Below are 16,247 nucleotides of genomic sequence, written 5' to 3' on the forward strand. Positions count from 1 at the left end.
CATAAGATTATTTCTTTCTAGGAAGAACGTTCCTTTCATTTTTCTCTTCCTTTTAGAGAATAAAATGTGAGAATTTCAAAGGTGACTGGTTGAAGTCCACTATCTGCAGACCCAAGATAGCAGAATGAGATCTGTCAGTGATGCTACAAGTGGCTAAACTCAGGGGAATATTTAAGGCCCATATTCACTCACCAAATTATTAGTTAATGCCATCTCAGATATGACACTGAGTTGAAATCATTGGTTCAGTTCAAAGAGGAAAGAAAAAGCCGTCTTATGGGGAGAAATTACTTTATCTGTTTAAGGACAGTCAAATATTAGACCACAGACTGTCAGTTCCTGGACATAAGAAATCACATCTACATCCGTAGAACTATCCCAAAAAAGAGTTAACCCCTCAGTATAATTCTACTTATTGGTGTCCATAATGCGCATTTTTGTGTCAACAACCTTTTTTTTTTTTTTTTTTTGAGCTAAAAATTGTGTTTTGCATGATAATCTATTTCAAGATTATTTCTTCCTTTATACAAGAATAAATGTTTTTTGCTGTCTTCCTATTTGTAAAAGCACATGATCCCTCTTCTATTTTGATGCTCTCATTTTCTGTCTTCTGTCAAAGGAAGACCAGCTATAAAAAGAACTGGCAATGAGTTTGTTCATTTTGGATTTGGAGTCCATTTAAGGAGAGAAAAATACTTTTTATCAAGCATATGTAATAATTAGTTTTGATAATGCTATATACTATATAATGTATATAGTATACTAAATACTATACTGATAATGCTTTATACTATATGTAGTATAAAGACTTTAAGGGAAAGATGGAGGTTCATAACCAACAGCTCTCTTACAAACTAGATACATACCAGTGTTATTATGGCAGTGCTTAGTGCTTTATTCTGTGATTCTAATAATAGATAAATGTAGTGGCCCAATTATTACCAGAAAGTCCTTGTGGGCAAATATTAGTGGACATAAACAATCTCATTAAAATAACCATATTAATAAATCTATACTGGGAAAAAAAGAAAAAAAAAAAAGATAAAGATCTCTGAATTTAAAGCAACGAGGAGGAAAACCACAGGTTATCACCACTTCTGATAAAGTTGGGTTGCTCTTTCTAATACATAAAAATGTTATATATGAAAACCTTACCAAGTTTTAATTTTAGGTTTATTCCCCCTATAAAACCAGCCTTTTAAAAAGAACATTACCTTCAAATCTGTAGCTAATTTAAAATGCCAAATAAAGTATTAAACACCACTGAACTTCACTATTTTTCCAACAGAAATACATACTGTTGACACAGTATGTCTGATTACAGCTTTACAAAACAGTGAGATCAACTATACCATCAAGAAAGTACAATTTTTCTTGCATTTTTTTAAACAATTATTCCTCTTGCTAAGTTCATTTGCAGTGTAAATATGCAAGGGAACAGAAATCTTTGGAAATATTAATAAATCTTTAAAAACTCTATTCACTGTAAGATAGACGGGTTTCATTCCTTTCAGTTCTACAAGAAGAGAATAAGATTTCAGGCCAAACAAAGAAGAAAATATTTTTATAAGAAAAGTATTGCTGCTTTTGTATAGAACCATATAGCCATTTATATGAAGACTAAATTTCTGCCTTTGTTAGGCTTTTTCATTAGTATAATCTTCATGTTTCTAAACATATCCTATCTACCTATATCTAGTCATATACTAAAAGGCTGCAGATATTTATCAATATATTGGATTTTATCCACTTTCAGCAAGGATTTGAAAGGCGCAATGGAAATCTTAATAGAACAGAAGCGACAACAGCTTTCCACCGTTGAAAAGTTAGATGAGCACATGGATTTTGCATCCCAGCTGATTTTTGCACAGGTATTGACAATGTACCAAATTATTGCTAAGTTTTTTTTTGTTTTTTTTTTTTTTTTCTGCATGTCTCCATTCACTAACAATACAGACTTTACAACTCAGACTTCATGTAACTATCAAAGTCTTATGAACAGAAACAAATTAGTTGGCTTGGGAGAATCCCCCAGGTGCTTGTATGATTTTGTTTTTCATGGCTTAAACAACATCCTCAAAACTCTACCCCTGAACATTCTTCAGTCTTTCCCTAACTCTTAAATTTTATCTGTATATATTACCTTTTGTATGCAAAAGCTTCAAAAGCTGTGTAAATCGTATCTTGCATAATCTCTGACAGCTCACAGACTCCGTGGGGAAAGGTAATAAGTCAACAAGAATCTGAGATAAGAAAAAACCCATGCTTTTCTGGAAGATCATACACATCCCCTAAAACACGGATTTCCTGGTTTTTCTCTGAAAAAAAAAAAAATAAATGCATATGGGACTGTCAGGATCTTGAATTCTGTTTAAGCAGTATTCTGTTGGCATCACAGTTAAGCAATCAACATTTTCCCCAACATTTCAAATTTTTCCAGAACAGAGGAGACCTGACTGCTGAGAATGTGAACCAGTGTGTGCTGGAGATGATGATTGCTGCTCCTGATACTCTGTCTGTGACTCTCTTCTTTATGCTAATACTGATTGCGGAGCACCCCACAGTGGAAGAGAAGATGATGAGGGAAATTGAAACTGTTATGGGTAAGCAGGACCTGCAAAGTCACTAATGTAGGAATATAATTTTGCTTGGGCAGTGATCTAATTTCCATTACTCAAAGTCTAAAAATTCTAAGGATTATTTTCCAACACAAGTATTTGTTGTAAAGTATATGAACTATTACTGTATGTAAGCAATTTTATTCAAGGTCAAGTGAAAGATTAAATATTTTTAAGACAAATTCAAACAGGATTTATAAGAATGTACAAGCTATTAGGAAAAAAAAAAGCACTTATTCACCCCTCAACAAGAGCCATGCAAATCATCACTCACCTCATAAGCTCCAGTGAAATTATTTTCTATTTCCCTTTCAGTAGCAAGTGGAGACACTCATTTCAAATACTTCTAATCATCGACAGTTCTCTACACGTGTATAGAACTTAACTAAGTTTGACTACGACTGCAGAAAGAAAATATTAAAGAAAATTAAAATTGTTTTATTATTCTGCTGTCATCCATTTTGATTTCAAACTATATTAACTATAATATTTTAGTATTAATGATGAGCCACTCAAAAACAATCAAAATATTCCATATCTATATTCATCCCTTTCTCTAGCTTTCAAAGTCTCAATCCTACTAAACTATATAGAAACTAATTTCAACCACTCCTATTCAACATTTACTTTGAACAGTTAAACACTGGCAAGCATATAACAAATCCTTTGCTCTTTTTCTAAGGTACTTTTAATTCAAGTTTTAAATACAATGCAAGAGCTGTGATGTTATCTCAAAACTTTTTAAAAAATGTTTCAAAACTTTTTAAAAAATGTTTTGGCATCTTTCCGCCTCAAGCTAGGAGACAGCATTTCTCTTTGTCTTCTTCATGGCCATTTTTTTGACTGTCTGAAACACTGCAACTTAAATAAATTGAGCAAACAGTGAGCTTTGGTATCAGTTTACTGACTAACAAAAAATTTGAATCCTATAAGCCATAAAAATAGCAAAATCTTCCACTAATATATAACTCAAAGGGTTTTTTCCCACAACTATACTTGGCTTCTCAGTGGCACCTAGATAGAATATAATGCAAGAGGTTAGCCTCTGATCTGTCACTAAAGAAAACCTCCATAAAATCATTACGTGCCAGAGTTTATCAATCTTGAAGTCTGCTAAAATAAACAGCCATTTACCCTTACAAATGAGTGTTTTCTTCATCAAGTATTGTGTAGTTTGAAGAGACAAGCACTAACTTACTAAGTTACAAGTCTTCAACATTTAACTTCCCACAGTAATATATGGCCTTTAGTGTACTGTTGCTTTGATGAAAAAATATTTCTGATTTTACAAATATTATTTGAGAGAACATACAATTGATTCCAGATTACATTAAATTATTTTTACCAAGTAATGCTTCTATCACTGTGTAACAGACAGAAGTTTTTTTCTGGTTGTTTTTTTCAAGTTGAGATTTCAAAACATTCCATAAAATACCAAGATACATTCTACTCTTTCTTTGTATTTGAAAATTATTACTTCACAACCCGATGAAAGGTAACACAGCAGTGGAAAAGTACAAGATGTCACAAATTCATCAACTAGCTACAAAACATCCACAATTCTATATATTTTGTCTATAAAATAGCTAAGATTGCAGTTCCTTGAATTTAAAACAGCAGCGATGTCTGGAGAGCATTATCTACATTTGTGGGACTTTAAAGAATTAATTAGATGCTTCAAGTTTTAATTTAATTCTGATTCAGAACAAAAGGTATTTTCAGTAACCAATACAAAGGAATTACTGTTTGGTATTTGGAAATCAGAACCCATAAAAACATAAGATAGAACCACTAGAAATGCAAATGTGGACAAGGCAGGCATTGAGAAATTTTCAGAAGAAAACTTAGCAGCAAGGTGTTTGGCTGATTGTTTTTCAGCCTTCACTAGGAAAGAGACTAAAAATTTCTGGAAGGATTACAAATCTTACAGGGAGACATGCATGTAAAGCATATTAATGGCCAGATTTATGTAACGCATATTGATGTGAAGCACATCAATGTGTAGGCTTAAGAGTGATCTATAAGTGGGTGATTCTGAAGAGCTGGCATAGCAGAACATTATTGCTACTTCCCTTCAGAGCAATAAATCATATTTTACTCTGTTTGGAAGACTTGTGTACTCCAATATTCACCCTCACAATTTCTTTCTGAAAGCCTTGATTTTAGGAAGGCAGTAGTATGTTGCTGACTTTTCCTTAAGCAAATGACTAACTGGAGTAGCAAAGGTCCTTTTTATGTGGGAAACCTACCATTGCAGTGGTCAAGCTTTAGGTCTTCAGCTGCTTGTGGCTTGAAAGTTCAAGGCTCCCACTGGGACTACATTGTGGTACTGAAACTGCTGCTAAAAAACAACTAGGAAGATGTTATTCATGGTAATTGAAATTATTAATTTCACTCTAGGACCTACCTGTACATCTATCCAAACCCAACAACACAATGAAAATGTAAGGTCTCTACAAAATTATCATCTCCCATCCATAAACTATTCCCAGATTCTACTTGCTGTCAGTTTTCAGGGGAAAAAATAAAAAAACAACAACAACAACAACAACAACAACAACAACAACAACAACAACAAACAATCGGGGCTTATGCTGATATACCATGTTTCCCAAATATGTAAGAATGCATAAAACTACTTAGATGATGTTGGATCCTTCCCACCTTTTCAGGAGTTGAGAATCTTTCAAAATATTTTGGCATTTGTATGGTGAACTTATTAAATTCATAACCAACTTTTGCACCATTTGTTTTATTCCTGAAGGTGACAGAGATGTACAGAGTGATGACATACCAAACCTGAAAATTGTGGAGAATTTTATTTATGAGAGCATGAGATACCAGCCTGTTGTGGACTTGATCATGAGAAAAGCTTTACAAGATGATGTGATTGATGGCTATCCTGTGAAAAAGGGAACAAACATTATTCTCAACATTGGACGTATGCATAAGCTTGAATTCTTCCCAAAACCAAATGAGTTTTCTCTTGAAAATTTTGAGAAGAATGTAAGTTTGCCATCTTATTTCTCACAGGAGATTGGGTATTTTTATTGACAATGTATATTCCTCTTATTTCAATCAAGACCTTTGTGACCTTAAGTCCATTTTCTCTTTGTCTAAGTGCATAAGCTAGTGATACATCCTGCTTATTACTGTTATTATTAGAGCCAGGTGGGCATTTCCCTATCAAAAGTTCCTTTTAATTCAGAAATAATGATGTTATTGAAAACAAAAAGTTTCTCAGACATCTTAATCTCGATTTAAAAATTCTGAAGTATGTCCAAGGCGCACACACAGTTATCTCCCCTGATACTGGACAAAATAAAGAGGCTTTAGGGAGCTAGAGCCATGCCACAAGTACGCAGAGCTGAGACAGCGTAAGGAATCAAGAAATCTCTGGAGAGGTGGAGCAGTATGGCAATTTCTGAGACAGAGAATCTAGCTCCCATTTTATTCATTAAAAAAAAAAAAAAATCTAAGTAAAAATAAACATCTTTTTTAGGCTGAAGTGGCAATCCTAAGCTTTAACCAGCTCAGTACTGAAAATGCTAGGTAATTCTCTTCAAGTTCAGCACAGCATTTAGGTTTTAGTCTTACTCCCAAAAGAATTAGAATTTTCTTCAGCGTACATTAAGTCCTGTATCAACAGTGTTATGTGAACTTTTGTTTTTTTTTTGTTTTCTACATGTAGACTCCTACTATTGGGAAACATCCTTCAGATTATTTGTTTTCATTCAGAACTTTGCTCTTCTGATTACTGATGAAATAAATCATTTCCCAAAAATTTATTCGTTCAGCAATAATCACATGGAGAAATTAAAAACACAGTGAAAGAAGATAGACCAATTCTATGGCAAGACTGATTCCTTGTTTTTGACTGTTAACCAGTGCAGATGGAAATAAAAGATATTGCTGTCCAAGAAATGGCACAAAATATTAAATATTAATGCTTGGTTAGCACTCCTGTGGAGCAATTAGCTAGATCTCTGGAACAAATAGCCATGTAAGAGTGAAAGGCATAGTCAACTTAGCCCTGTGAAGGGAATCTCAACTACAGAACATTAGCCTATTATCACAGGTGCACAGGCTTTCATTGTATACAAACTATATTGTCTAGTGGCCTGTCAAATACTAAGGTTGCATAGGGCTAAAGCTAAAGGGTTAATGATCACTGCAGCTGTCATAACTCTCATTTTGACTAACCGAAAAACAAATGGAAGTAAGTTTTATTACCTGGCAAAACTTTTTTTCCTAAGATATTAGAAGCTACACCCATAAGCATCTATAGAGAATGATTTCAGTTTTAAAGGAATAAGTAGAAGATCCACTTCAGTTCTTCCAAAATGGGCATACAAATAAATAATTAAGAAAATAAAGACACAAAAGATATGTATGTTCAAGCTAGAAATATGTCTCCAAGCTTTACATTCTCCCTATCAAAAATCCAGGAGTACTACATATGCCATAGACACAACAAGAACTAACCATGCAGGATAACATTTCTAAACTGCTAGCTGATTACCCACAGCAAACTCTGCACACAGTACTAAAAACAACAGATCAGGGAAAAAGGCACTAGAAAATTCAAGAAAATGATAAGTGATTAAGTTTATTGAAATAACTATTCACTGTGAATAGATTTCATGTTGCCACCCATTGTCTTCATTCTAGATATTTCTATCAAAATGCATTTCTTGCTTATTTAACAAGCACACTTTGCTTCTAAAAATATTTCCCCTTGACCAAATATTTAACCATACATTTTCTAACTGACTTGATGCATTATATTTGCCACATAATTATTCTAGCAAGTACAATTTTCACACAGTTCTCTAAGTGAATAGCAACCAACACCATTATTTATAGGATGACATTGTTAGAATCTAAATATTTTTCCATTTTCCTCAGCTGTGCATTTGCCATTGTGCTATGCTGCCAGCTGCTGCATTTGCTTTGTATTATAAACATTTCTATTTACCTATCATTCTTCAAAAAGTACGGTTGTTTCTTTGAAATAATTTAAATAGTAAACATTTTTTAGTCTGGAAATGAGGAAAAAAGACACTTTTCTAGAAAATTCAATATAAAGCAGCCTTTTCTATTCTTGGATTAAATAGGAAATCAGAACACAGCTAGTGTGTTCTTTTTTTAAACTGCACAAATGATGAAAAATAATTTATTTATTTCCTTGGTGTCTTGGTATGTCATAATCAGTAATCTTCATGTTTTAGGGGGTCTTTTTGGATAATTGATCTATTCAACGTTGATAAAGACAACAGAAACTGGCTGTGAATTCTTCAACAGTTGTGGGAATCCCACATTTTACATTTTATTTGATAGGACAGGAGACAATCATTTATAAAATGTTCTATGTTAAATGCCAAATAAAAATGACAGTACATTTTATGAAACATTGATTTTCAGAAACACTAGCTTTATCATAATTGTAGTAGGTGTATAGTGCTGTGATTAATGTTAGTTAAGGCATCAGTATTTAGCTTAGACATTTATGAACATTATAATTAACTTTTTCTGAAAAAGTTTTTAATGAACTTTAATGTACATTAGAGTGAAACCTTCACTACTTCACAGCCTATGGTAAAATCCCTATAGTTCACAGGATGAACAGACTGAAATAAATGGCAGAATTCAAATGCTTAAATTTTACATTTGCTACTACTTCAGTATTTGAATTGGCATACCTCCTGGATTTCTGTAGTCATTTCTGTATTTTGGTCTGACTTGAGCAGGAGGACTGTTCAGCGTAAAGAGTAACAGAAAAAGAAAGAATACATGAGGTAAAGACATAGCTTGGGTACAAGGAAATAAGTAAATTTTCCTAAGAGATTCACACTTTTTTTTTTTTTCCCAAAGAATATATTTCCTATAGATTTCCATAATCTTTTTAGCTACTTTTGTGAAGAAAAAAATGCCTTAAAGTTTATTCCTCGTGTTATTCTGTGCAGGTTCCTTCACGCTATTTTCAACCGTTTGGATTTGGCCCTCGGGGCTGTGTAGGAAAGTTTATTGCCATGGTAATGATGAAAGCAATTCTGGTGACTCTTCTGAGACGGTGCAGAGTACAGACAATGAAAGGAAGAGGACTTAACAACATCCAGAAAAACAATGACTTATCCATGCACCCAATAGAAAGGCAGCCTCTGCTGGAAATGGTTTTTACACCAAGAAGAAATACAAATAAGAAGCAGAGTGACTAAAATGGATCAGCATTAAAGTTAGAGGGCGTTCTCAGCCAGTCACTTTAAGAAATGTTCCTCATTCCTAGGTAAAGATATAACGTAAAATGTTTTGTTGCCCCTAAATCACTACAGCTCCAAGTGACCACCTGTTCAGCCCATATAATAGAACTAAAGTTCTGGCCATAACTTCAATGTAATAAAATAAGATCAAATTTGCAAAATAGTCCTGTTGTTGGGTGACACCGCACTATACACAGGACTCCTGACTCCTTTTTAAAACTGTCAAGTTCAGATGAAATCACATGTCACTTTTCAAATGGTGCAAAGTCAGAGCCTTGGGGGTCAAAATCACATGCCTGGTGTGTGCTAAATTCCAGGACTCATTTCTGGGTTTGTTACCTTCTGTCCCCAAGTTGGACTTAGCAGTACTTACTTACCATGAAAGTTCTAATCATCTGTTTTCAAACACATCTGAATAATACTAAATTTGACTTTAAGAATATGAAACAATTTAAAATGCATAAAGCTGTCACACTAAAAACATATACATGTATTACATATCTACAATAATGTCCTTTATAATATTTAGAATATATTTAAGTTCTGAAAAAAGTTTGTAAAAAGTCATTCAAAACATTTATTTACCATGTTTTGCTGTTATATTAAGCAGATACCAAGGACTTAGTGTTAGACTGATTGTAATTTTCAGAGAACCAAGAAATTTAACAGTTGAGAAAACTGTTCTGTACTTTTAAAATCCAGTGTTCTGCTACAGATTATGTTTAAGAGGGTCTGTAAACAGTTCAGGAATGACCTTAGAACAGAACATTTTAGGAATGACCTTAGAATAAAGTAATGACTATGAAACATTACCATTAGTATCATACAGAAGGAGTGGGGCAATGCCCACAGCTCTGTTTCTGACAAAACTTCCCATCTTGCTTCAGTTTGGAGAAGTTCAAATTCTTCCTAAACTGCTTAAGTAGTACCAAATCCTGTTTCAATCTATTTTTAATTGCAGTTCTACTTCATAGTAAGATTTAGAGTTGTTCCCATATCCCCACACCACAAAGCAGGAATGAAAATCCCTCCCTAATTATCCACATAGCTCTTAGTGCTTTTCCTGTTCTAAAGCATCTAAGCATCTTGCTCCATATACTCTTGCTCAAGAGCCAGTCTTTTTTTTTTTTTTCCTTTAAATACAGTGAGGTCAAATGAGTGGGCTGTACTCCTCTACTCAAGGTAAGATGCAAGTTTCACAGGGTACTGCTCAGCGTTTTGTAGTGGCAAAGGAGGAAAGTTCTGAAGCAACAAGTAGATTTTTCAAAAACACTTCTAAAAGTTTGTGGGTTTTGTTGTTGTTGTTTGTTTGTTTGTTTGTTTTTACTTTTTTTTAAATATTATTACTAATATTAAAATTAGGCTTAGTTTTATATATGGTCCTTTACAGGAGAACTAGATAACTACCTATATTTCTTCTTGAAAATGGAAATTAAAATATCTTGAAATCTGCGAAATATACCTTGACATTTATTACTAGCCTAATGATAAGTTGTTTATTTGGTGAAGAAGGAAAAGACCTTCCTGGTTTACTGACAATAGTCCTTGAAAGAAACTTTCCATTTTTGGTAAGCTTCAGTGTTCATGCTGTGTAACTTAAAAAAAGGGGGTTTCAGGGTAAAGCCTCTTGATAAAACCAACCAACAAACAATAGGTTTATATTAATCTTTTCCTCCAAAGACACTTTAACCATAAACAGAAAATAAATTATTTAAATAGTTTATGTCCTTGCTTAGAAAACTTATTAATGTTAACTAGTGTGATCCCTCAGACCACTGCTCTCAGGTACAGGTCTGGCAGAAGACCACATATTCTGTAGCATATAAAAACTACACACAACCAACAAATAAATGTTTGTTCCAGATAAGGGTAATGAATTAGGTCAGGTTGGAATTGGTGATCAAGAAGAGCTGCACATCTAGGTTATTTCTCGAAACATCATGGAAGCTTTCTACAGGATTTTTGTTTTTTCAATCAAACTTGAAAATGGAATAATTTATTGTAGCTAGGTTACTTTTAAAGCTTTCTCTGCAGCATTGGCATAGTACCCAAAGATGACACAACAGTGAAGTCCCATACTACTTGTAATTACAGACAAAATTAAACATGCATATAAATAGGATTTCCAGTTTTTTAGTCGTTAAGTGATTTAGTGGCGTGAACATTTGGAATACCTAATGTAACCTCTATTTCTACATACACTGCAAGTTTTAAACTAAGAAATACAGTTAGTTGGAAAAAAGAAGTGGGTAGAGGGTAGCATCCAAATTAAACCCCATTCTTCCTCATTCTGTATCATAAAACACCAAAAGGAGTGCTTTGATGGCCACGAATTTTTCATCTGAATAAGAACTTTAAAAAAAAATAATCCACTGAACCTTCTTTTCCTTGGGAATAAACTATCACTTTATATACACTGTGCATCTTCATTCATTTCAGACACAAACATTTTGAATAGTGATAATTTACTCTCTGGTTTTCCATCTCATAATTATAGGTCTCTCAGAACATTTTTTTTCTCAAGGTTGGAACTAATAAACTATGTTTATCATTCAAATTTTAAAATAATTATATGAAATCATGTAGACAGGAAAATGCATGCTGCTCTGATTTCTTTAATATATTATATACTGATGGCTTTATAGGGTGGAATTTCATAAGCATGATTACTGTAATTAGAAGAAATTACAGAAGAAATAAAGAAGGAATAAAGCAGTTTAATTTTTTACCTTTTGTAAACAAGCCTGCAAAATTATTTTGTATTGTATTTTAATTACATTTTCTTTGCAAATAGTGTTTTTGGTCCTCTAGTTTCTACTGTACCTTATTTTGTCCACTTTTGGACAATGGAGCTGTTAGTTAATCTGAGCTGTTAGCTAATCTGAGCCCAGTTCTCCGTGTCTTTATTATGGCTGTTATGCAGTGGTCTATTTGCATCAGTATTTGCATGCTAAGTCCCATTTCACTTCCTCATACTTAAATTTGAAAACAGTAATTGATGAAGCAGCATTTCAGAGATTACCATGTGGATATAAACAACTTAAATCTTTTAGATATATATACCCTATTGTATATAACTCTGATTTTAAATGGTGTTTTATTATCAGGCACTGTAAAAATGTAGGTGACTTTTAGAATGACATCAAATCTACTATCATCAAGCGACTATTCTATTAATGTTCAATCTATTCACACAGAACAAACTTGAAGACTGTTTAATACATCACTGTGATTATGGGCTGTTCACAGCACATAAATGTGGTATGCTGTTAGAAAATAAAACAATCATCAAATAAAATCTGTATGCAAAAAAAAAAAAAGTTTAAAATTATGTTTCATCATGTTTTTCCAATCTGAAAAAAAAAATATATCACAAAAAAGTATTTAAATTTATGAATATGTATGGCTGCATAAACTGATTATTGAAATATTAGATATAGTGGATGAAACACAAAACCTGCTAAAATCAAATTTTCCACTAAGTTCCAAGGATCTAAAATTGCACAAATGATTTTAATAATACAATGGCAGAAATAGAGTAAATAATTTAAGTCCATATGAGACTTCTTGTCTGTAAGGGCATTTCTTCAAAGATTGAAAAGAAGGCACATTGTTTTAGTGATTCTGAAGAAAGGGATTTGTGGATGTAAAAGGAAAAAAAAATCTTGACTTGACAACATAAATATAAAGGGGCTCAGCTACTTGTAAGAAAAGTATTTAATAAAAATGAAACAGAACAAGGAAATAAACAGAATACATGATTCAAAAAAAATCTTTTTCTACTCATATGCTGGCATGACAAATTCAGTTCGTTTCTGTGAAACTAATTTCTTTTGCTTTTGAATGAAAGCTTTAAAAGAGCTAATTCTTGTATTTGGATAAGTTACAGAAACAAAGGTAGTAAATGGCATACAACAGAAATCGCAAGAACTCTTTAAAATAGCTGCAAATGAATATATTTTTCTAAAAGCAATCTGATCATGAGACACTCTCAGCAAAAAAAAAAAAAAAAAAAAAAAAAAAAAAAAAAATCTATCCTATAATTTTACAAGCTCTATTAGCTGTAATTTAAACATGAATAAACAATTGCCATTTTATTAGATTGTCTACTTTTTGCATTCTTGAATACCAATCAGTTAATAGCCCATTAAATTTCATTTTTAAATAAACTAAAAATCTCAGTTGAAACTTTACAGCAGGAAGGATTGTAATACTGTTGGATAGAGGAAAACAATGGATGCGTTGGGCTATATAAGCCCTGATCCATAGCAAAATAAATACTTCTCTAAGACTGGAATTTTCTGCTGACATTTTTGAGTTACCCACAACTTGAGAGGTTAAGAATGTGAGAGCTCAAAACATTATCTGTCTACTATTATTGTAAACGTTAAACTTTGAGGCATTAAAACTGTATGCAGAAACAAACTTGTTTTTATAAGTCCAATGTTTCTGAACATAGACCTTTAGTTTTATAGTGTAGACAAGATATCAACAATTCTACACACTGTATAATGTCATTCAAATGCAAAAATGTGTTAAAAAAATCTTACAGAACTGATCTTTTAAATTTATTTTTAAATTTATTTAAAAGAGCCATGAGTCAACATTGTGCTCTGAACAAGGTCCAGCAGATGGCACACACAGAAAATTTATTCATACAACAAGAACAAATCCACATATTAGCAAAGTCCCTGATGATGTACAAAAGCTAAAAGCCAGACTTCTATGGTCTTATTCAGCTACTAAACGCTGCTATAGGAAGAGGTGGAGTCCTTCCAAAGTCGTTGAAAACATACAGGTGGAGACAAAACTAACCACCAATAATGTGGACAGAGCTTACTAGGATTATTCCAATTAGTACTGCCATTAGAGCATTATTTTCACATATCAGCTTTTACTAAAACTGTTCTCCCAGTCTGCCTAAGTGGAATCTATATGCATCATTTGGCATCAAGGTTGATAGAAACCTGCTTAGTAAGTTCCAAAATGATTTCTGAGAAATTGCAGGTGTCTGTTGGGGTTTTAAACATAATTCTGCCTAACTGAATTTGATGTCTTCATACTACTTCCCTTTCCCTTAATTTGATGTTTTTATACGCTATTTTACTCTGTTGCTTGGTTAATTTAATTTAGTGCCTCTATGGCATTCTTCCATAGTCCACAGTATAAAAGGAATCTCTAAAGAAACAGAGTCTATGAAGGAAAGTTGATTTTTGTGTATTGATTGATCCTTCAATAAGTAATGCAGGTCCTAACACTTCATATGGCCTCACCGTGCTTATACAAATAGTTACAAGCTTATCAGTCCAAGAACTCACCAGATCTTCATAACTCTTTATTCTTTAAACAATTGCTGGACAAAATCAAGATCAGTGAACTCAGCTGCAAAAAAGGATACATTTGGCACAATATGCACAAGCTGCCTGATTAGCACTGAAAATACCTCCCATAGGATTTCAACCATTTCATTCCTTCTTAGTTTTAGAAGAGCTGATTAGCATCTCACTCAATGCCTTATAAACGTATCTTTACCTTATAATGATATGGAGATGGAGCTGAATCTCATTCTCTGTTTATCAGTCATTGAAAGATTCTTGGCAAGTCATAAAGATGAAAGATTCTTGGCATATCATAACAGCTGTATTCAGAAACTGCACCTTCTAACACCTGTAAGCATATTTGTACTTATATTCCCCCTTATTCACTCCAGCAAACATTAGAAGAAACTATTATTCAACACTGAAAAAATATAACAGAGACATGAGAACATTATAAATCAGTATTACTATAATATTAAGTATGGTGCTAACTGCATTAAGAAAATTGCCACTTACTTCCATTTCAGAAAGCACATAATTAAATTTTATAAAAGGATTAGATCCAGCTATGGCATGAATCCTAAAGCAGCTGCAAATGGATCTTTTTGTGTTTGATGTGAACAGAAACATTTTCAAATGAAATTTCATCAGCTCCAAAGTATAAGTAAAATTGAAATTATATTCATTGATCTCATCTTCCTTCTTTCAAGAAGGATAATGCAAAGAAGATAGATTCATACCATAGAAATGTTATCATTCCATTATATTATTTCACCTTAGGGTTTCAACGCACACTCTGAGTATCAATTAAGTCTCCAAGACAGAACTAACTTGCTAAATGCTCTCCAGAGAGAAATTATAATAAAAAACAATAGACTAGGTAACTCAAAAGCTAAATGCTCAAGGACCTTAGCTTTGTCACTTAGCTGACAAACTTTGGTCAAAAAGTTTGACCAAAGGACACTGGGACCATAACCCAAAACATTGTCATGAGATCATAGAATCATTTAGGTTGGAAAAGACAGTGACATTTGCAACTCACAGAACAAGGAATTTTATACAGGCTACATAAAGATATATTCCCTAGTGAGTAGTGCCTCCTGAGCTTGCTCTGTGCTCTTTGGAGACCACACTTGTCCTCAAAAGCCCTGTGGAAGAGCTGGAGTTTAAGAAGACCCATGCTCTGAAATTTAGCTGTCATCACTAACACTAGGATCCAAGTACAGATAACAGTGTAACCGTATTTCATGGAAGAATTGGTAATGATGCAGTAATGACGTGTAGGAATAGTCTCCAAACATTATAATCTATTGGAGGCCCAAGTTTGCAATGTTCTTTAAGTTACGAAGCTAAAGATTATCAACTTGTGAGCTTCTCAAAGCATACTATTAGACCTGTTCAAATTTAAATAATAATAATAATAATAAAATTATTAAATATTCTGTTTGAAGTTTGCTAACATTAATCTATTTTCACACTTCTTTATCGGGTGGTGGGGCAGGAAGAGATACTTATCTCTGAGTATTCAAGGAATTCTCTGTAGAATAGAGCATAGGGACAGAACATGAACAGAGCAATAGAAGATTAAACCAATCCAAAATGCTGTTTCAGCATTTTTGCTTCTGAAAAGGCTGATTAATTAGCATGGTGTATTTGTGTCACCACAGTCTTTCAAACAAAATACCACAGACAGGACTTGGATCAGAGTAAAAACCCATAATGAATATTATTGCAATTGAGCCTTCACAAGTCCAATAACTGTTTATATACAAGTCCACAGTTTGAAAAGGCAAAAAATAAACTGAAGTGTGACATTTATTCACCAAGGCTTTTTAGCACTTGCAGTTTATAGCTGTTGATTTCGATATCCTGAGCAAATCTAATGAACTGTGAGGTACAAATCCCACTGACTGCATAAATTCTATGGTTTCTTCTGAGAACAAGGAAAACTTAATTCTAAAAATATTTTAGAGTTCAAAAAAAATAAGTTAGCAAAGGCATAATTTTATTCTAATATTAGAAATAAACAGCAATACTTATGTACAGCCTAA

General features: G+C 33.1%; 2 protein-coding genes across 4 annotated transcripts in view; one reads left to right on the forward strand and one right to left on the reverse strand.

Annotated features, from left to right (window-relative positions):
- The window catches only part of CYP19A1 (cytochrome P450 family 19 subfamily A member 1), a 29,082-nt gene extending 15,779 nt beyond the window's left edge, over positions 1–13,303 (forward strand). For all 3 annotated transcript variants that reach the window (XM_084531677.1, XM_084531678.1, XM_084531676.1), the window contains 4 exons: positions 1,757–1,871; positions 2,441–2,603; positions 5,383–5,624; positions 8,585–13,303. In XM_084531677.1, the coding sequence (XP_084387803.1) occupies positions 1,757–1,871; positions 2,441–2,603; positions 5,383–5,624; positions 8,585–8,836 (772 nt within the window). In that variant the 3' untranslated portion in view covers positions 8,837–13,303. The remainder of the gene's footprint in view (positions 1–1,756; positions 1,872–2,440; positions 2,604–5,382; positions 5,625–8,584) is intronic.
- The window catches only part of GLDN (gliomedin), a 135,260-nt gene that overhangs the window by 53,257 nt on the left and 65,756 nt on the right, over positions 1–16,247 (reverse strand). The gene's annotated exons all lie outside the window — the stretch shown is intronic.

The sequence above is a fragment of the Aythya ferina genome (genome assembly GCF_964211825.1).
Source record: "Aythya ferina genome assembly, chromosome: 11".
In the NCBI taxonomy this organism is placed as follows: domain Eukaryota; kingdom Metazoa; phylum Chordata; class Aves; order Anseriformes; family Anatidae; genus Aythya; species Aythya ferina.